At 40.9% G+C, this 23,341-nt stretch overlaps 1 protein-coding gene across 1 annotated transcript in view; it reads left to right on the forward strand.

Annotated features, from left to right (window-relative positions):
• The window catches only part of lonp2 (lon peptidase 2, peroxisomal), an 80,432-nt gene that overhangs the window by 21,281 nt on the left and 35,810 nt on the right, over nucleotides 1–23,341 (forward strand). The window contains exons 7-10 of the mRNA XM_048605642.1: nucleotides 214–472; nucleotides 5,837–5,978; nucleotides 7,004–7,154; nucleotides 22,580–22,706. Coding sequence (XP_048461599.1) covers nucleotides 214–472; nucleotides 5,837–5,978; nucleotides 7,004–7,154; nucleotides 22,580–22,706 — 679 coding nt within the window. The remainder of the gene's footprint in view (nucleotides 1–213; nucleotides 473–5,836; nucleotides 5,979–7,003; nucleotides 7,155–22,579; nucleotides 22,707–23,341) is intronic.

Here is a 23,341-nt window from a genome sequence, read left to right on the forward strand (position 1 = left end):
GTGACCACCTTGAGAACCGAGTAACTTTATTTATAAATCTGTATATGCAAAATAATAAGTGGTAAATATTAAAAGGAGCACATACCTACGCCATAACCCCGAGGAATGTACAGAATTGTTTAATTGCACAGCATCAATAATGTTGGGTTTTGTTTTAGACTGTAGTGTTATCACATCTCTATTGACGATAAGTGATTTATAATTGGTTTACAGATCGCTTGCACCTTCGTGCTGCAAGACTTTTACTTGACAGTGACCATTATGCAATGCAAAAGCTCAAACAAAGGGTGTTAGAGTACCTTGCAGTCAGACAACTTAAAAACAACCTGAAAGGACCTATCCTCTGCTTTGTGGGACCTCCTGGTGTGGGCAAGACCAGTGTGGGCAGATCAATCGCTAAGACTCTTGGCAGAGAGTTTTACAGGATAGCACTGGGTGGAGTGTGTGATCAGTCTGATATTCGTGGCCACAGGTATTTATACTATAGATATTTGAATGTCTTTCTTGTTTAAAGTAATACTTAGAAATTTGGACTTGCACATTTTAAACCCCTTTGGTGAAATTCCGATTAAATAGTCATTCATATTCAATGACGTTAGCATGCTAAGGTGCGTTGCTATTTCTTTTTTGTATATTTGTCAATTGTTATATTTGCATCCCTTTTATTATTTACAATATTTTCATTTTACAACAATAAAACATAAGGCCTTTGCTTAGATGACAGACTTCCAAAATTCAACTAACTTGCTTTGAATCTTGCTGGCTGTGTTTCTAGGCTGGAAAAGAAACAGTCAGTCAAAAAGATTTTTCAAGAAAATTGGTAAAACCGACTCCAGAATTCTTTCACACCTTAAAAGAAGTAAACATTGCTTTCTACTTACATTGACAGAATCCTAGATATATAATCGAAACAGAGTAACCAGGTGAGGGCATTCAGCCCCATGAGCTTGTTCCGTCATTTAGTTAGATAGCACATGATGCCCTTGCCTAACAAGTATCTATCAATCCTGGTTTTGGAAATTTCAACTGACCTTGTATCTAGAACATTTCTGAAGAGTTCCAGATTTCTGTTATGCCTTGTGTGAAAGTCCTTCCTGATTTAGTTTCTAAATGGCTTAGCTGTGATTTTAAGATTTATGCCCCTTTGCTCTGGATTTTTCAACCAGAAGAAATCCTTATCTATTGAATAACTATACCATTTTAAAGATGCCAATTAGATCACCCCACAGCCATCTGAATCCAAAGAATGTACAAATCAAAATTATACCAACCATCCTCAGAAAACTTTATTTAGAGACTTGGCATTCTTGTGAATCTTTACTGTACATGTTTAAGGCTACTTTTACATTTCAAAAATGAATGCAGTGTGAAATAACTCCAGAGGCTGGTATTCTGTCAACAATTCACTCTTTAATTTCACATGGAGAGTCCTTGATGCAGAGCCAGCGCTCAGAGTGAACAGAACCTCTGACACTCCTGTCAGCCAGGGCGCTCTTATTTTTTTTTTCTTTATTCATTCACGGGATGAAGGCATCACTGGGCAGGCAGCATTTATTGCCCATCCTTAATTGCCCAGAGGGCAGTTGAGAGTCAACCACATTGTGGATCTGGAGTCACATGTAGGCCAGACCAGGAAAGGATGGCAGTTTCCATCCCTAAAGGACATTAGTGAACCAGATGGGTTTTTCCGATCATCAACAATGGATTCATGGTCATCATTAGATTCTTAATTCCAGATATTTTATTGAATTCGAATTCCACCATCTGCCGTGGCGGGATTCAAACCTGTTCCCCAGAACACTATCTGGGTCTCTGGATTAATAGACCAGTGATAATACCACTAGGCCATCACTTTCCCATATTGGGGTTGTTAATTTGGTCCATTCAGGGAACTCACATTCTGAGAGGTGCACCTGGCTGACCTCGTTACAGACGCTACACAGTGTTCTCAATGGGATCTGTTGAAATCTCTGTGCAATTGAAGCATCACACCCTCACCATTTCTATTCTTGCCTTTTTCAGATAAAAACCAAGCTTCCATTTTCCTTTTTATTTGCCCTTCATGTCTGTAAACTTGTGTTTAGTGAAATGTGTATTTTCATACCTCCATAAGCCATTTTGTTTCTCCAGATTTCCAAGTCTTACCATTTAAGAATATAGTATGATCTTCCTTTTTCTGATCTACAATGGATGAGTTCACACTACTCCAAAAATGAACTGTAATTTGTGCCATAATATAATTTCCTGGTCCTGTATACATATGCTGATCCTGCAGAATCTCAGTGAATTTAACAAATTGGTAGCTGTTAAGTTAAGTATCATCATGAAGCCCACGCTTTTGGTTTTTCTCATTTTGGTGTTGCTCTTAATAGTTAGAGGGAATCCTATTTTATACTGCGTGATGTATAACTTCCTAACCAGACCGTTGAATTATGATCATCAATTATTCAGAGTATTAGGAAGTTCTAGTGGTATTCTTGAGTTTAAGTGTATAATTATGCGAACCAGTAGTTTTGATTTTCAATAACAGACATTTTAATAATGCCTTTTAACATAGTAAAATGTACCAGGACATTTCACAAGATGGTTATCGAGCAAAATTTGATACTAAGCCACAAATGAATCTTGGGACAGCTGGCTGAGAGATTTAACAAAGAGGTAGATTTTTAAGGAGTGCCTCAAGGAAGGGGAAAGAGACATAGAAAGAGCGAAGTTAATTCCACAGCTTAGGACCTCAGCAGATGAAGGCACTTCTGCCACTGGTGAAATGATTATTTTAGGGCTGCATATAATGCCAGAATTAGAGGAATGCAATAATCTTAAATCTGTATAGCAGTGGAGGTACAAAGCCCTGAAGGAAGCTGAAAATAAAGATGAGAATTTCAAAACTGAGGTGTTGCCTTACTGACAAGGCTTGGTTGGTTAGGTAGCTGTTTCGAATATAGGACAGAGGAGGATGAATTCTTCTCTGAGGGGAAGACTGCTTGTGTGTATTTAAGGATGAGCTGGGTAGATTCTTGATCAGTAGGGAATTAAGAGTTGCGGGAAGATTTAGGAAGGTGGATGTGAGTAGTGTTGGATCAGCCATGGTCCTGTTGAATGGCTGAGCAGTGTGAGGGGCAGAACAGCCTACTCCTGTTCCTATTTCTTATGGTATTATGGTCTTATAAGATCATGATGACTGGGAGAGTGCTTGTGGCACAGTGGTAGTGTCCTTATCTCTGAGCTGGGAGGCCTGAGTTCAAATCTCATCTACTCTAGAGATGTGTACCGACATATCTGAACAGATTTATTTAAAAAATACCTCATTATCAGTGAGAGAGGGGTTTGTGGGAACCTTTTGAGGGGATAAAAACCTGAATGACTAGCGTCATCTAGAGTTTAAAGAACCATCGTTATGAACTGATATTGTCATTCATGTGGATTGATTCTAGTTCTATTTCTTTTATGAATTGTTCTTTGAATATTTTAGTGCATCTTTATACTATCTATTATTGTTTGCTCGATATGTTTGTCCCTAGCAGGCAGGGAAGATGGCGGTCGAGTGAGGGAGCCTTGGTTCTCAAGAGAGGTCGAACGACTAGTTAAGAGTAAGAAGGATGCTTATATAAGGTTTAGGAAACGAGGATCGGAAAAGGCTTTAGAGGGATACAGGTTAGCCAGGAAGGAGCTGAAGAAAGGGCTTAGGAGAGCGATAAGGGGGCATGAGAAAACCTTGGCAGATAGGATCAAGGAAAACCCCAAGGCTTTTTATACGTACGTGATGAATAAGAGAATGACCAGAGAAAGGGTAGGGCCGATCAAGGATTGTAAGGGGAATTTGTGCACGGAGCCTAAAGAAATAGGAGAGGTCCTAAATGAATACTTCGGTTTTCACAACTGAGAGGGACCTGGTTGTAGGGGAGGACAGTGTGAAACAGGCTGGTAGGCTAGAGGAGGTGGATGTTAGTAAGGAAGATGTACTAGGAATTTTGAGGAACTTGAAGATAGATAAGTCCCCCGCGCCTGATGGGATTTATCCAAGGATTCTATGGAAAGCGAGGGAAGAAATCGCAGGGCATTGGCAATGATCTTTTCGTCCTCAGTGTCCACGGGTATAGTGCTGGAAGACTGGAGAGTGACAAACGTCATTCCCTTGTTCAAAAAACGGAATAGGGATAACCCCAGAAATTACAGGCCAGTTAGTCTTACTTCAGTGGTGTGCAAATTATTGGAAAGGGCTCTGAGAGATAGGACTTATGATCACTTGGATAGGCACAGTTTGATTCATGATAGCATGAATTTGTGAGGGGTAGATCATGCCGCACAAACCTTATTGAATTCTTTGAAGAGGTGATCAAACACGTGGATGAAGGTAGAGCAGTAGATGTGGTATACATGGATTTAAGTAAGGCGTTTGATAAGGTTCCCCATGGTAGGCTCATGCAGAAAGTAAGGAGGCATGGGATAGGGGGAAATGTGGCAGATTGGATTCAGAATTGGCTGACCCTTAAGACAAAGGGTGGTAGTGGACGGACAGTATTCAACATGGTGCCCAGTTACGAGTGGTGTACCACGAGGATCTGTTTTGGGTCCTATGCTATTTGTGATTTTTGTAAATGATTTGGATGTAGGAGTGGAAGGGTGGATTAGTAAGTTCGCGGACAATACGAAGGTGGGTCGAGTTGTGGATAGTGCGGAGGGCTGTTCTAGGTTACAAAAAGACATTGATAGGATGAGCCGAGAAGTGGCAGGTGGAGTTTAACCCAGAAAAGTGTGAGGTGATTCATTTTGGAAGGACAAATTTGAAAGCAGAATACAGGGTTAACGGAAAGATTCTTGGCAGTGTGGAGGAGCAGAGGGATCTTGGGGTTCATGTCCACAGTTCCCTGAAAGCTGCCAGCCAGGTGGATAGAGTTGTTAAAAAGGCGTATGGTGTGTTGGCTTTCATTAATAGAGGGATTGAATTCGAGAGCTGTGAAGCTATGCTCCAGCTATACAAAACCCTGGTTCGGCCACATCTGGAGTATTGTGTCCAGTTCTGGTCACCTCATTACATGAAAGATGCGGAAGTGTTGGAAAAGATGCAGAGGAGATTTACCAGGATGTTGCCTGGAATGGAGGGAAGGTCTTACGAGGAAAGGTTGAGAGAGCTAGGGCTTTTCTCTTTAGAATGACGAAGGATGAGAGGTGACTTGATAGAGGTGTACAAAATGATCAAAGGTATAGATAAAGTAGACAGCCAGAGACTTTTTTCCTAGGGTGGAGGTAGCTATTACGAGGGGGCATAGTTTTAAAGTGAGTGGAGGTAGATACAGGGGAAATGTCAGAGGTAGATTCTTTACTCAGAGAGTGGTTGGGGCGTGGAATGCATTGTCAGAGGGGTAGCGGAGTCAGCCTCATTAGGGGCATTTAAGCAGCATATGGATGATAGTATAAGGTAGGGGTGGAGGTTAGATAGACCTTAGGTTTAGGGTAAAAGTTCGGCACAACATCGTGGGCCGAAGGGCCTGTACTGTGCTGTACTGTTCTATGTTCTATTGATAAAACCTTAATAAATTTACCCAACTAGTCTTAGTATATTTGCATTGTTCTGGGAGGGTATTGTTTTCTATCTTCAAAAATAATCTGACACGTCCCGTGCATTTTCTAGTTAGTAATGTACCACAGCTGGATTATACTAACGCACAGCCACAAATTGGGTGAATGGAAGTATGAGGATAGCGCATAAACTTTCATTTTTCCTCTCTTTTCAGTTTAGTTAGTGCCTTTTCATTATTGAGCTTAGCACTTCATCGTTAAAAGAAAATAAGGTCTTTGCACTGTTTTCTAAAGATTTGAATATGATGTCTTTCAGACGAACATATGTGGGCAGCATGCCTGGCAGAATCATCAATGGTTTAAGGACTGTTGGCGTGAATAATCCAGTGTTCCTCCTGGATGAAGTAGATAAATTAGGAAAAAGTCTCCAAGGGGATCCTGCAGCAGCTCTCTTGGAGGTACAAATATTCCAAAATTTAAATTGCTTAATGATCGAATTGGGCAAGCTTGACCTGGTAGTCTGCATTGAAAAATCCTAAGGGTAATAAGAAGTAAATCTCTAGCAAAGGAATATTTACTAATTTTATATTTTTCCCCCCTCGGCTTGGGTGCAAACACTCAATTCCATTCAAGTTTCAAAATAAAAGAGCTTGTGTTTTAGCCTCTTTATGCCTAGTCATTTTCTGCCGGCAGTTTGCTGTTTATAGATCTGTAATGTTTCTCATAAAAATGCATCACGTATAGCCAACTGGAAGCTATAGGTCAAACTTTTAATGTGAAAGGTTCTAAATTATTAGCATTCTTTTCACCATTGCAGACTTTTTCTTTTAACTTGTTATAGAAATTTGACATTAGTGAGCCTTATTTGAGTGGTTTGAGTTCGAGTTTTATAATTAGTCTGAGATTTTGGACCAGAATGCCTTCTAGTTTTGTATTGCACCTTGTATCTCAACTATTAAGACATTTGTATCTTGTTGACCATAGTACTCACCAAAAAAGAAATACAGTAATGTGTTCAAATTTCATATCTATACCCTAATAGCCATATAGCACCCAGCAAACTACCTGAGCTGAAATTTGTAGGTAATCTTCTAATACTCCTGTTTAGGTTTAATCTTTTGATGTTGTTCTGACTACTTCTATTTGGAAACTAACCCAGCGCTCTGGGTATACGTTTTCCTCATGAGAAAGTGTTAATAGTAGAAATGTCCACCACCTTTCTTTTCTTTTGGCTTCAATTGCAAACAATTTACTGATTTACAGATCAATTGTAGGGTGTCGGTTGAAAAGTCTTTCCCCTGCTAGTTGTTCTAGCATGAAGTCTAATAATTGTTAACATTTTTAAAATGAACCAACATTAGTTTTCCAGTGTTGTTAGGATATTTTTATGTTATATTTCATTTAAATCAACTCTGTTCTTTCAATGCTATACAAAATATTTAGCTACATTTTATCAGAACTTATTTGGTTAATTTATCTACAGGTGTTGGATCCTGAACAGAATCATAGTTTCACTGACCACTACTTAAATGTCTCCTTTGACCTGTCCCAAGTGCTTTTCATAGCTACAGCCAACACTACTGCTACCATTCCTCCAGCCTTACTCGATAGGATGGAACTCATCCAAGTGCCAGGTAAACACACCCTAAAGTATTTCATGTTTGAACCCAGAATTGAAAACTTTTGAAAAAAAAAAAATTTATGTACCAAATTCCTTAACATTTAAGTAAAGTTATACTTTGGGAGATTTGTTTACAGAATGACAGTTTCTACAAAGCAGTACTAGGGCACAGCAGAATTTCAAAGATTTCCTGTGGTCCTTGGATAGCTGGAACTTAATTTTAAAGAGGAATCTTACTAAGAATTTGACTGTGCTATGAACTCTCTTTTCAGAGGTCTGTATCCATGCTGTCAACTGGGGAGAGTGCAAGGATTTAAAAGTTAGAACCCAATGCCTGTCGTTTGAATTCATTAAAATAAATAGATGGAAAATTGTAGACTGTTCTTATTATTTCTCATCATAATGCATAAAACTGCCCTGTAGACTTAACTGACGTTCAGAAGCTGATGGGTGGAGATGATCTGCTTTCTTAGTGTCCATATGTTTTTAGCTTTATATTCCAAGGCTTGAGGAAGATGCAAGAGTAAATAAATGCCTTTCTATCTAATCTTTCCCTGCACCTGCACTTCCAGTCCTGACTATAAACTAACTGCTTCCTAAATCCCCTTTGCACCCTTTCTAGTGCAGTTACATCTTTTTTATAATGAGATGACTTGAACTGCACTCCGTAGTTGAATTGCAGTCTAAATAGTGATGTAAACAGTTCCAAAATAACCTTTCTGCTCTTAACCACCTTTGAAATCGACCTATCCTACTATGTTGAGAGATCTATGGCCATTCACTCTGAAATCCCTCACTTCCTTTCACACCTCTCTGTACTTTCCCATTAATTGTGTACTCCTTTGACTTGTTCAACTTCCCCAAATGCACCACTTCATGGGTTGAATTCAATTTTGCCACTTTTTTGCCCACCTAATCAGTCATCCTCCTTCATGATCCTACATTAACAAAGAAATTGATAATATTTTTTGTTTTTGATTTTTAACTAGTCTGCCATGTAGAACTTAGTAGCCTTTGTGGGTTTTAATAAGACTTTTGACAATGACAACCGCACTGCCCTTATCAGTTCTCCTTGTTACTTCCTCAAACAATTCAGTCATATATCAGAGATATATAGCATAGAAACAGTTCCTTCGGTCCAACTCGTCTGTGCCAACCAGGTATCCTAGTCTGATTTGCCAGTATTTGGCTTATATCCCTCTAAACCGTTCCTATTCATGTACCATCCAGAGGTCTTTTAAACATTGTGATTATACCTGCCTCCACCACTTGCTCTGGCAGCTTGTTCCATACATGCACCACTGTGTGAAAAGGTCGCCTCTCAGGTCCCTTTTAAATCTTTCCCCCTCACCTTAAACCTATGCCCTCTAGTTTTGGATTCCCCTACCCTGGGAAAAAGGCCTTGGGTGTTCATCCTATCCGTGCCCCTCATGATTTTATAAATATCTATAAGGTCACCCTCAGCCTCAGATGCGTGAGGGGAAAACACCCAACCTATTCAGCCTCTCTCTATAGCTGAAAAACCCCAATCCTGGCAACATCCTCGTTAGTCTTTTTGAACCCTTTCAAAGTTAACATCTTTCCGATAACGGGGAGACCAAAGTTGAATGCGGTGTTTCTAAAAGTGGCCTAACAGTGTCCTGTACAGCCACAAGATGAATTCCTAACTCCTATACTCAAATGCACTGATCAATGAAGCAAGCGTATCAAACATATCATCTCCACCCTGTCTACCTGTGACTCCACTTTCAAGGAATTATGCACCTGGCTCCTTTGTTCAGCAACAGTACCCAGGGCCCTACCATTAACTGTACAAGTCTTGCCCTAATTTACCTTACCAAATGCAGCACCTCACATTTATCTAAATTAAACTCCATCTACCACTCCTCAGCCCCCTGGCCTGTCTGATCAAGGTCCCACTGTACGGAGGTAATTTTCTTCATTGTCATCTGCAAACTAACCATACCTTCTTTATTCACACCTAGATCATTTATGTAAATGTTAAAAGCAGTGGAGCCAGCACCAATCCTTGTGGCACACCACTGGTCACAGGCCTCCAGTCTGAAAAATAACCCTTCACCACTACTCTGCCTCCTATCTCCAAGCCAATTTTGTATCCAACGGTCTACCTCCCTCGGATTCCATTTGATCTAAATCTTGCTAACCAGTCTACCCTGCAGAACCTTGAACACCTTGCTGAAGTCCATATAGACAGTGTCTACTGCTCTGCCTTCATCATTCATCTTTGTCACTTATTGAAATAACTCAAGTTAGTGAGACACAATTTCCCATGCATAAAGCCATGTTGACTCTCCCTAAATCAATTTCCCTTGCCTTTCCGAATGCATGTAAATCCTTTTCCTAAGAATCCCCTCCAATAACGTACCCACCAATCAGATTCACTGGTCTATTATTCCATGGCTTTTCCTTAACACCCTTCTTAAATGATGGCACCACTGTAGCAAACCTCCAGTCTTCCAGCATCTTGCCTATGGCTATTAATGATACAAATATCTGCGCAAGGAATCCAGCAATCTCTTCCCTAGCTTCCCACAAAGTTCTTGGAAAAACCTGATTGGGTCCCAGGGATTGAAAATGCTGTATCTAGGAAACTTTGTACCTAAAATGGCACCGTAAGTGGCAACTTGTATACTTTTCATTGTACTCAAATGAGTACATGACAATAAAGCGGATTCTAATACTAATGCTGTAATATGGACACTTCAAAATATCACTGTTTTTTTCCCCAAGTTCTCTAGCTTCCATATCCTTCTCCACAGTAAATACTGATGCGAAATATTTGTTTAGTATCTCGCCCACCTTGTGTGGTTCCACATATGGATGGCCTTGTTGCTCTTTAGCAGGACCTATTCACTCCCTAGTTACTATTTTTACCTTAATGTATTTTGTAGAATCTCTTTGGATTCTTGTTAACCCTATTTGCCAAAGATATCTTATGTCCACTTTTTACACTCCTGATTTTCGTCTTCATGTTCTTACTGCTCTTTTCCTTTAGGGATTCCCAGCTGTCTGTACCTGGCTTATGTCTCCTGCTTTTTCTTGATCAGAGCCTCAATTTCTCTAGTCATTCAACGTTCCCTACGCCTACCAGCCTTGCCCTTTACACTAACCGGAACATATGGTCTCTGAATTCTTGTTCTCTCATTTTAAAGGCCTCCCACTTTCCAACCATCCCTTTACCTGTGAATAGACTCTCCTAATAATCAACTTTTCAAAGTTCTTGCCTAATACTATCCAAATTGGCCTTACTGCAGTTTAGAACTTTCACTTTTAGATCAGGTCAATCCTTTTCCATAACTATTTTAGAACTAATAGAATTACTATGACTGGCCCCAAAGAGCTCCCCCACTGACACTCAGTCACTTGTCTGCCTTATTTCCCCAGGAGAAGGAAAAGTTTTGCTCCTTCTGTAGGAGGTACATCTGCATACTGAATAAGAAAATTCTTTTGTACATGCTTAACATAATGGTAGTCCCAGTCTATGTTTAGAAAGTTAAAAATTGGCTACCATTGCAACCCTATTACTTTTACAGATATGAGATCTCCTTATGTATTTGCTTCTCAATTTCCCGCTGACTATGGGTCGCCTATAGTAGAATCCCAATAGGTGGTAATTCCTTTCCCAGTGGTCAGTTCCACCCATATAACGTCAATAGATGTTTGCTCAGGAGTATATTCCCTAAATAAAGCTGTAATATTATCCTAAACCAAAAACACCACTTCCCCCTCTTTCTATCTTTCCTATAGCATCTATGCCCTAGAACATTAAAACTGTCAATCCTGTCCCTCCTTGAGCCATTTCTGTCACAGCTATGATATCACTGTCCCATATTCCCAAATGTGCCTAGAGTTCATCTGCCTTACCTATCAGGCCTCTTGCATGGAAATAATTGTAGTTTATTAGTCTTGCTGCCTTGCTCTTTCATGCCTTGACTTTTTAAACTTGCTCCTCTTCTCTACTGTACCAGCCTCAGATTTCTCTTTGGGTTCCCCCCTGCCGCCGCCACCGTCTTTAGTAGTTTAAAACCTCCCGAAGTAGCACGAGCAAATCTCCCTGCCAGGATATTGGTCCCCTTCCAGTTCAGGTTGAAATAACTGCACAGTACATTGGCTGTGGCCAGCCAACTCTGAGTCAGTCCCCTGAACTCAGGAGATTCTAAATCTCCTGTTAATATTGGTCAGCCGGGGCTTTCCTGATTTGGGTTGTTAACCTGGGCCAATCAAGGATCTCAGTCAACAAGATTCATCTGGTTCTGATCACTACATCCCTCCCCTCCTAAGTCCAGAGATGTAGGCCTGGCATTTCTCTTGTAGTTTTCCCTGCGGCGTTTTCACCCCAGATCTGGTTCCTCTCACTCAGACTCTGACAGTGGCGGTGTGTACTGGACCGTAGCTCGTCTTTGGTGTCCGGAGCATTTTGGGAGAGCTTCCGCCTCTTCTCCTGTTGGTAACGGTATATGGACTGCATCCATCCATGGGGCAGCATGGTGGCTCACAGTGCAAGGGAACTGGGTTTGATTTCACCCTCTGGCAACAGTATGGAGTTTGCATGTTCACCCCATGTCTGCGTGGATTTCCTCCCACAGTCCAAAGATGTGCAGGTTAGGTGGATTGGCCACACTAAATTGTCCATACTGTCCAGGGATGTGCAAGCTAGGTGGATTAGCCATGGGCAATACAGGGATAGGGTGGTGGGGGGTTTGGGGTTGGGTCTGGGTGGAATGCTCTTCAGAGGGTCCGTGTGGACTTCATGGGCTGAATGACCTGCTTCCACACTGGGGATTTTATGACAACATAATCATCACAGACTCCAAAGTTCCCCTGACACTAGACAGAGGTGGGGTGGGGGGGTGGTGAACCTACGGTTTCTGATGGGCCTTCTGGCTGTTATGGAGGGGCAAGGTATGTTTTGCTCCTGCCCCATTTGTGAGGCAACAGCTTTAAAAAGGTGATACAAGTTTGTTCAGGACCACCTCCTCTACTCAGACTTTAAGTCAGGAGATCTGACCTCACATCAACCTCATACAGGGTCATCTCCATGGTTCTGGCATCGAACTACATCCTGAATTAAAATGGTCTCTCTGGCTTAGAGGAGAGATGTGGCCTATATTGACGCTCCTGCTGCCGTTTCACACCCCCCTCTCCCGCCCCCTTTGGAAATATCATCTTTAACCTGGTGTGGGGTCTTCTCCCCATCAGCAACTCTGCCGGAGCCATCCCTGTTGTTGTGTGCTGGGTGGTCTTATAATCGAACAGGAACCGGGACCATTTGGCATCAAGTAACTCTGTAGGCTGTTTCTTCAAGCCTGCCTTCAATGTTTGGACCGCTCTTTCAGCTAGGCCATTGGATGGTGGATGCTGTGGAGCTGTCCTTATGTGCCAAATGCCATTTGACTTTAGGAAATATTTGAATTCCCTGCTGTTAAATGACATCCCATTATCCATGGCCAGTACTTTCAAGAATCCATGTATTGCGAACAATGTTCGCAGCTTCTAAATCATCATCCCTGAGTTTGCCAAGTGAATTCTGTGCATGTCCAATCACATTGAATGGATCTTCATAATGACCAGGAACATTGAGCCCATGAAAGGACCACCATAATCAACGTGAGTCCAGGGTTTATCCGGCCATTCCTACAAATGTGATGGCACTGCTGGTGTAACTTTTTGTCCTTGTTGGCGCTCTGGGCACTACCCCACCAATGCAGCTATGTCGGCATCCAACCATGGCCACTAGACAAAGCTTCTTGCTAGCATCTTCTCTTGGAAACCCTTGGATGACCCTGGTGGAGTTCAGCTGGTATCTGACAGTGACAGTTACTCAGGACAATCACCCTTGTCCCCACAGTAATATGCTGTCCTCTATGGTGATCTGGTCTCACTGGGTCCAGAAAGGATTCAGTCCTGGTTGCGATGGCCATTCTGCTTCCCCCATTAGCACCAGCTATTTCAGTCTCGCTAGGACAGGATCTGTGTGTCCACAGTTGGATATTGTCAGCGGTGACTGGAAGGGTGTCCAGAATGTTTAAAACCAAAACTGATTCTTCTGGTGGGGGGCACCACCGGTGGAATACATGCTAGTGGGAGGCAGCTCCTTGCACCAAAGATGACCGCCAAACCTTCGTTCTGAGTATATTTGTGCTCGGCATCAGCCAAAATGTGGGAAGCGCGTGCTATTGGGCATTCTTCTCCATTGGGCCACTGGTGAGCCACTGCTACCCTGATACCATATGGGGAGGCATTGCATGTCAGCAGTAACTCTCACTTTGGATAACACCTAAGATAACAATAGCTGCTTTTTCACTTCCCTAAAGGCTACGTGACCATTTCCAAGTCTGACCCTTTTTCAGAGGCAGGGTGCCAAGGTGGAGGCCAGATTATGAATGAATTTTCTGTAATAATTCACAAACCCACAGGTGTGGGAACCAGGGCTCCTTTATTTCATCTTCCAACATGTGTAACCCATTTTTGTCGATTCTATAATCCAATTAGGTCACTTGGGGTGCCTGGAACACACTTTTTTCCCTTCTTAGGCGTATGCCCGCCTGGAAGAAATGTTTGAGCTCTGTGTCCAAGTTCTCAGAGTACTCTTTATTGGTCTTCCCTGCTCTTTGTGCATCATCCAGATAACTAGCAACCTGGGGTAGACCTTAAAATGTTCTTCACAGCCTGCTGGTACCCCAAATGGCAGTCGTGTATATTGATATAAACCCTTATGGGTATTAATTGCAGTGTACTTCTGGGACTCCCCATCCAGTCACAGTTGCAGGTAGGTGTGGCTCATGTCCAGCTTCGTAAAGGACAGCCCCTGCCTCCGCCGCCACCACCAACTTTGCGTATAAGTCCTCTATGCGAGGGAATCGGTATTTATCCAAGTGTGTGAAGTGTTTTACTGCTTGCTTAAAATCCCCACAAAGGCAAACTGAGCTGTCAGGCTTCATAAATCGGTACGATCGGTGCTGCCAATTCTGCAAACTGCACTTGTGTGGTGATTCCTTTGATCTCCAGCCTCCTGATTTCCATCTCTACTTTTGCCCGCAAGGCAAATGGCACTGGGCAGGCCTTGCAAACTCTGAATTGCTTCCTTGTCAACATGTAACATGGCTTTGGCCCCTTCGATATTCCCAAGCTCTTCCCGAAAAACTTCTGGTTATTTCACTAGGCCTTCACTGAAGCAGCCGTTTTCTAATTGAAAAAATGTTGAGCCAATCTAGGTGAATCTTCCTCAACCAATTCCACCCCAATAGGTTTGGGTCTGAGCATTTTGCTACCATCAGTGGTAATTGCAGCAACTGCATCTCATTGAAGACCAAAACCAATGTCATACCCTTAATCTGCAAAAGTTCCCCAGTGCGTGTTCTCAGTCTGGTTGGAGGTCTTGTGCAAACTTAAGGGTTGGAGTCCCAAGTGAATCTTGTTAAAGACAGATTCTGCAGCCACAGAGACAGCTGCTCCAGCATCAGCCTCCATGGAAACTGGGTGACCATTTAACCAAGTATTAATTTTAAAATTGGTTCTGATTTAGATGTCACAAAGTAATTTAATTGTTCCAACCCACACATAAAGGGACTTTCCAGGGTGTGCATTCTCCTGGGTACTGGCCTACAAGTTTTCTTACTCACGTCAGGCCTGATAGGACTTCTTTGCTGTCTTGAGTCCGCTTACCAGCGGTAACAACAATGGCTTGCCGGCTCAGATCCTAAAGAACTTTTTAGCCACTTGCCTGAGGATCGGCTTTGTGCTGGGGTTCTGCTGTGGACTGGCCTAGGTTCCCTCTGCCCAGGGTGTGCCCTGTGTGAGGCCCTGCGATTCCCTACATTCAAGTGGTGTTTCCCAAGCTCAGTCGGACAGGAGAGGGAGGCCTCTTCCATTGGGATGACCTGTAGCTCTCATCTTCCACTTTGGTGTATTTTCTAATGACAGAGCCGGTTGTAGTGCCTGTTTGAAGTCCAGTTGTGCTTCAGCTCATAGGTGCTATTGCATGGTTATGTAATTAATCCCACATACCAAACAGTGTCTCAGCATTTCATTCAGTGTTAACCCTGAATCACATGCCTCTGCCAGTCATCTCAACCTCAAAAATCCTGATATGGATTCCCCCAATTCTTTAACTGCCAAATAAAACCAATGGCATCTTAGAATATGAGGTGCTTTGGGGTCATAACATTCCTTAGCCAAATCCATTAACTCTTGGGAGTTAGTGTCTAGTGCCTCTGGGAAAGTTAAGCTCCTTATAACTGAAAATGCTGCAGGTCCAAAAGCAGTCAGAAGGATTACTCGCTGCTTTTCATCTGCTCCAATGTCATTGGTCCAGAAAAAAAAAAACCACATTCTTTCCACATACTGGGCCCAGTCTTTGACAGGAGGATCAAACAAGTCAAGCCATCCCAAATAAAGGCATGATGCCAGAAATGCTTACCCAAATTCCAAGGTGACTGTTACAAGTGAATGTTCTGTTTTCTCCAACCACTAAAATAACTGCACAGAGGCTGGTGTCCCATCACCAAGTCACCCTTTATTTACTTGTGCACCGTCCACTGGCTATAGCCAGCCAGGTCAGAGTCAGTTCTCTGAATTGAGGAGATGCAAAATCTCCTGTTAATATTGGTCAGCCAGGGCGTTCCTGATTGGCCCCAGGTTAACAGCCCCAGTGAAGGAACTCTTAGTCAATGAGGTCCACCTGGTTCCAATCACTACACAGGTGCAACCCATCTTTCTTATACAAGTCACCGCTGCCCCAGAAAAGATCCCAGTGGTTCAAGAATGTAAATCCCTGTACCAGCTCCTCAGCCATATATTCGGCTGCCGTATTCTCCTATTTCTACTCTCACTAGCACATCGCACTGGGAGTAATCCAGATATTACTACCCTCAAGGATCTACTTTTTAACGTCCTGCCTAATTTGCTATGTTCTTTCTGCAGAACCTCATCCCTTTCTCTTCCTATGTCACTGGTACCAATGTGTGCAACGACCTTCTACTGGTCACTGTCCCCTTTCAGAATATTCTGCACCCTCTCCATGACATCCTTGATCCTGGCACCAGGAAGGCAACACACCATTCTGATGCCTTGCTGTAGGCCGCAGAAATGTCTGTCTCTGTCTCTGACTAGAGAGTCCCCTATCACAATCAATTGCTTGGAACCCAACATATCCCTCATTTCAGTAGAGCCAGTCTCAGTACCAGCAACCTGGCTGTCAGTGCTTTATTCTCCTGAGGGGCCATTACCCCCAACATTATCCAAAACAGCATACTTGTTTGAGATGGGGACACCCACAGGAGACTCTTGCATTACCTGCCTACGTCTCCTACCTTTCCTAGCAGTCACCCATCTCCCTGACTGTATCTGCAGTCTTTCTATCTTCCTGAAGCTGCCATCTATATCACACCCTTGGCTCCTGTAAATTCCTCATTGTCTCTAACTGCCACTCCAAATGATCCATGAGATCCGATATGATTTGCATCCAAACACACTGCCTGCAGACAAAATCTCCAGAAACATTGAAATTCTCCCTAATCTCTCTCATCCAATAGGAAGAGCACATCACTCTATTCAAAGCCATCTCTGCACCTTAAACAATCTACAGGCCCAAAATATACCCAAAAAAACAATCCACAACTCTTTCTCAAAAACTCAGCATTAGCACAGTCTTACTGCTTGCAAACAATGCTCTAGAATAACTTAATATCTATCTTTTATATTAAAAATTTGATCTAGAAACAGATTTCTGTAAAACATAAAAAAAAACCTTCACCCTACTCACTATTACAGATTTTTTTTAAAAATTAAGATTTGTGTTTTATAAGTCTTAAACACTTAGCTGATCAGGCTCTGAAATCACTAATCACTCCTGGCTGCTGTGGGTATTTCCGATAATGAGGCCTCCCAAAAGTTAACTGTGAAACTGCACAGCACCGTTTGTTTTTTCTTTGACCTATCTCCAGAGATGTTGTAATTTCACAGTCAGTCAGCTGTGAAAGTTCACAGCTTGATTCTTTTGATGTATTCTTGTTGCTCTCTAATACCGTTCTCTGACCTCTCCACATGGTCACTCTCTCGAAACTTAATTTCCTGCTCTGTCTCTCTTTCCTCCTGTTTAAAGTACCATTGTTTTTGATTTTTTAAAGTGCCAAAAATAATGCAAAACTTATGAAAATAGTAATTAATTGCTGCAGGAAAGTGAGGAAATCAGCTTTAGCACCGAAAAACCTCAAACAAAAAAAGGAGCAGCACTTACAGCCAGGATCTTTTCTGGTCCACCATTTTGTCCATTTTTCCCTCAAGTTATTCAGATAAAATAATCTCTTAACAAATCTAAGTTGACTATTCAAATCAGTTTCTGCCTGCCTAAGTGACAGTTTGTCCTGCTTCTCAGAATTGATTCCAAATCAAATTCCAGTATTGATTTGCCATATTAGCTGTAGGAAGTTGCTACCTTAAATACATTCTTGAAATGTGACTTGATATAATAAATGGGTTATAAGAGCTGTCATTGTTTTGCCAAATTTGATGTTTGTGTTGATGTGGTTGTGATTGTTTATTAAATTGAACTAAATTTTGGTCTATGACATTACCTATCTAAATTTTAATATCTATAAGTTAATAACTTCAAATTATTATAGCATTAGTATACACCTAGGACGTCCATTTACCCTGGGGGTTGTTTTTCAATGTTGTTATTTCCTCATCCAAATCTTTCACAATCACTTGTATTCCTGCTGTTGGCAAAGGGTCAACAGAAAAAAACCCACTACTGAGCTTAAAAAACATTAACAGCGCAGCAGAAACTTGCCTAATATAGCAACTTTAATGTCAATAAAGAACCTAAAGTACTTCAAAGAAGATAAAAATGAACAGTGCCTTAAAAAAGTTACTGTGCCATATTAAAAGTGCACAAGATAGAAGCTTACAGTATTGGGGTAATATATTAGTATGAATTGAGAATTGGTTAACACACAGGCAATAGAGTCAAGATTAATGAGTGTTTTTTCAGGTTGGAAAGATGCAACATATGGAGTGCCACGAGGATCAGACCTGGGCCCTAATTATTTACTATCTACTTAAGTGAGAGGGCACATTGTTGTGAGGACATAAGGCATCTGCAACAGGTTACAGATAAGTTAAGAAAGTGGGCAAAAACTTGGCTGTTGGAATTTAATGTGGGAAAGTGAGGTCATGCAGTTTAGTAGGAGAAATGGAGAGAGATTCTTAAAGAAAAATGTGCAGCTCAGAAGGCTCTTGGTGTTCTTGTACATAATACACAGAAGGTTGTCATGCTGGTGCAGTGTGTAATTAGGAGGCAAGTTGAATTTTGGCCTTTATTGCTAGATGTTGGTGAGACTCCACCTGTGGTACTATGTAAAATTTTGGGCTCTGTATATAAGAAAGGAGGCAGTTCCAAAGATATTGACTAGGATGGTTTCCAGTCTGAAGGGAATAATTTATAAAGAACATCTAAACAGATTACACCTTTATTAGAGTGTTGAAGAATGAGACGGTGATCTGATTGAAACATGGGGCTTGACAAGGTGGATGTTGAGAAGATATTTCCACTAGGGGGTGTCATTCAAACTATGGGACATAGTTACAGAATAAAATGACACCCATTTAAAACTTGAGATGTGAAGAAATTTCTTCTCCCAGAGGTAGTAAGTATCTGGAATTCTCCAACCCAGAGAGTTGTATAGCCTAGATCACTGGTAGATTTTTGAAACATCGAGGAGTTGAGTGCTATGAGGAGCAGGGACAAAAGTGAATTGAGGTCTGAGGCAGATTGGAAATTATCTATTGAATGATTGGACAGGCTTGAGGGGTCAAATGGCTTACTGCTGCACCCCTTTCATATATTCTTTATATAGAAGCAGGTATCAATAGTGTGATCAAAAGGTTGATTAAAGAGATGACGTTGAATGAGAGATATAAAATAGGAGAGGCAAGAGACCAGGGTACATGGCCTTCAGTGGTGGCGTAATGCACAAAAGATTAGGGATCAAAATAGAGATCTGTTGGTGGGTTTAGAAGGCATAACTGAGGCTCTAGATAAGTACATGGACCGATGTTTACCAAAGAAGAGGACATTACCAAAGCTTTGGTAAATGGGGAGGTTGCTGGGATACTGGACAAGATAAAAGTAAATATACAGGAGGGACTAAAATTGCTGGCAGTACTTATAGTTGACAAGTCATCCTATCCACATTAAAATGCATTCTAAATTGCTGAGTGGTGCAAGGGTAGAAATTGCATAGGCTTTGACCGTCAGTTCTCCTTGGATATTTGGGTGGTACTAGACTAGAGGATTGGAGAATTACCAATGTTACATCCTTATTTAAAATAAGTTGAGCAAAAAGAAATTATAAGCCAGTTCATTGAGCGTCAGTGGTGGCAAAACTTTTAAAAGAATAATTTTAGAGAAAGTTAACAGCCACATGGACAAATATGTAGTAATTAAGGGGAACCTATATGGACCTGTTAAGGGCAAGTCATGTTTGACTAATTTGACTTATTGTGATAGGGTTAGGAAGAGAAATGGTTAGGAACATTACTGTTTATGGATTTTCTAAAAACGTATGATGAAGTACTACAAATGAGGCCTAACAAATTTGAATTCCAAGGATACAAGGGGTAATCTGAACATGTACAAAATGGGCAATTGCATAGAAAGGATGGTTCTGTTAAATGGCTGTGTTCCAGAATAGACTGGGACATAGTGAATTTTCTCATAGTTCAGTTTTGGGACCACCCCTACTTCTGATGTATACTAATGACTTGGATTTCCTGGGCACGTTTTCAAAATTTGCATTTGATCCAAAACTTTGGAATGCAGTAATGAAGTCTGTATAGATATTTTAACAGAATGAGCATGCAGACTACAGATTGCAGAAAAGTTTGAGGTGGTCTGTTGTAATAGGAGGAAAAAGGAGAGAGAGTACAATTTTTAATGTAAGAGGAGAGAGACCTGGGTTTGGTTCTGCATCAGCTTTTTTTAGTAGATGACAGGACAATTTAACAAAACTGTTAATAAGGCAAATGGGATCCTGGGCTTTGTTCAAAGCGACATAGAGAATGAAAGACAGGAAATTGTGCAAAACTATGTGAAACACTAGTTCGGTCTCGCGTAGTGTATTGTGTTCAAACCTGGGCTTCGCGTGTTAGGAAGGATGTGAAGTCTTTGAAATGGGCACAGAAAAATTTATTTGAATTGTTCCAATGAAAAGGGATTACAATGTGGTGAATAGACTGGAAAAGTTGGAGCTGTTTTTCTCAGTGCAGAGAAGTCTAAGAGGAGATTTGACAAGTATTTAAAATAAGGTTTAGAAACTGTAAAGGAAGAAGCTGGAAAAACTCAGCAGGTCTGGCAGCATCTGTGGAGAGAAACCAAAGTGAACATTTCCAGTGACCCTACTTCAGACTTCTGTTCATGTTTCAGATCTTCAGCATCTGCATTTCTTTGTTTTATTAAAGAAAGAAGCTGTTTCCAATTGCCGAAGAATTGATAACCAGAAAATGGAGATTTATATATTTTTAATCTATCTATTCAGGCATGTTGTGGCGCATCTCTGCAGCAGGTGGGATTTGAACCTGGGCCTTCTGACTCAGTGGCATGGACACTGCACTACAGGATGGAAATTTAAGGTGATAGACAAAAGATAGGCTGAACATAGAAAAGCAATTTTATTCAATGAGCATTTGGGGATCGGAAAGCACTGTCTAATATGCTGAGGAGTACCAATTCAGTAGCACCCTTCAATGGAATTGAATAAGTTATTGAGTAAGGAAAGAAAGAATTGAAGAAAGAGAAGGGAGTGTGCATAACTAGATTGCTGTTACGCACAGGATAGCGTCCTCTTGTGTTGTGCTGTTCTATGATTCTAGAAGCTCAGATCAGTGAAATGAATAGTTGGTACAGGTTGGGGAGTGGTGGGAGAGAGTGAAGGGAAGGAGTACCTTTGGAGTGATTTAAATGCAAGTTTGAGAATTTTAAAATTGAGGCTTTATGGGGGATGTGTGCCATCATAGATTAGTGAGGGCAAGGGTGATGTCTGGGCACGACTTTGCATGTGATGGGATATAGACTGCAGATTTTTCAATGTGCTGAAATTTGGAGTAGAGAATAAGTGGATGGCCTGGAGAACATTTGAGCTGAACAACATCCTTTTGAGAAATGTTTGTGACTGTTGAAAGCTGTTGAAGATCATATTGCTTACACATATCTTCGAGGCCCACATTTTGTGTTGTAAATTGTTAGAAAGGTGCCCAGAATTGTTAAATTGCAGACGGAAGCAATTAATCACGCCTCATAAGATGTGTTTCGGTGAATGGCTAGGAAAGAATGATATTCTTTAAAAGAATTTCAATTCATGATGAAAAGATATGATTTCCGTACTTTATTTATTGTGATACTAAAACCTTGATTTTTTTTTTGCCAGTGCTTTTATGCTTTTGAATAATAAGCAGTCCAGTGTGATTCATTGTGTAAAAACTTTATCCCATACTAAAAATTATCAGTCATTCATACTAACGTTTGTGAGCTATAGATCAATGTTTGGTATGTTATTCTGACCTTTTGTGGGCCGCAATTACTAATTTTTCTGTTCCAATTCGTAATTAGGAAATAATGCTGTTGTGTCATTTAATGATGTGTAAGATTGAGAATTTGTTGTAATTTGAGTGTATCAGTTCCATACTCATGGATGTTAAACTGGGAGAAGGGACTGTAGAGATGTACTGTTGAACAATTTTAAAATTCATTTATCCAATTATTCACTTTGTAAGTGTGAACCAAATATAGTTGATCAAAAGATACCTGATCACTCTGTTACCCACCACCAAAATCATTTCTAATGCTCACCTCTGATCATTTAATTTATCACCGTGATCCACAGCCATGTGTGAACCATGGCCTGCCCCTGGGAAAATTAGGTATGACCCAAGGGCAGGATTTAGGATTTTGGAGTCTTCAGTTATTTCTGCCATTTCAGAGAGGGTCTTCATTGAAAATCTGGGCCCAGGTGTTGCATTTTCATCCTCAAGGATGGGAAGATGACATGGGAAGGGTAATGTGTGTTAAGGGTAGTTGAGTGGATAGTGTGTTAAGGAAAGAACCGCCCCTCGGAATGCATTATACTAGCTTTTTGTGGTTGTGTTTGAATGCAATTGCTTGATATAATGGGTGTTAATTCTCGTGCATCTTTTAGGAGTGTATTCTACTAACAGTTTAAGTGCTGTTTAAGTACTTACATTCACTACAATGATACGTTACAAATTAATGTGGAATTGAGTTTGCATTACATGTAAGGGCAATGGGAATTTTGAGGTAAACTGGACAAGCATCATGTTTTATATGCGGATACATGTTATTAAATTGCTACCACAGGCATCTCTTGCATTATTTTAATTGGTGGATTCTTCAAATATTAGGTTATATTCAGGAGGAGAAGATTGAAATTGCTCACAGACACTTGATCCCTAAACAGTTAGAACTGCACGGGCTAACACCCCAACAGATCCAAATTCCAAAAGAGGCAACTGAAGATATCATCAGCAGGTCAGTGTGTTTTATTGCAAAAATCGTCTTTCCAACACATTTTGTTATTTATGGTATGATTTAACTTATTCAATTTCAGGACTGGATTGCTTAATAGCCACCTAAGACTAGAGCAAGGGAGGGAGCTGCATATTACTTCTTGACTTAAATTTATTTCTTGAGCGATTATTAAAGAAGTTGAGAGAGTAGTTAGAGATGTTGCTTAACTCGCCATCATTGTGATTGATAAGTATAAGAGCAAAATCAGTTTTTGTTTTGTGTAATTGATGAATGTGTATTGAAGCAAGTTATGGTGTCAAAAAGTAAACAATATGAATGGAATTTTGAAAAGCCTATGGAAAATATTTGAGATATTGTATAGAAATAGACTATGATGTTAGTAGTCAGGTAACTCAGTTTGCAGAATTTATTTTACTTACAATTATGCCAGGAAATAATAGAGAATTAATTGAAACATATCAAATACTTCAAATATTGGTAAAATGAGATGTAAAAGAAATGCAATATAGCAAAGATAGTAGGAACTGCAGATGCTGGGGAATCTGAGACAACAAGGTGCAGAGCGGGATGAACACAGCAGGCCAAGCAGCAGCAGAGGAGCAGGAAGGCTGATGTTTCGGGCCTAGACCCTTCTT

Source organism: Rhincodon typus, chromosome 15, assembly GCF_021869965.1.
Source record: "Rhincodon typus isolate 14 chromosome 15, sRhiTyp1.1, whole genome shotgun sequence".
Lineage (NCBI taxonomy): Eukaryota > Metazoa > Chordata > Chondrichthyes > Orectolobiformes > Rhincodontidae > Rhincodon > Rhincodon typus.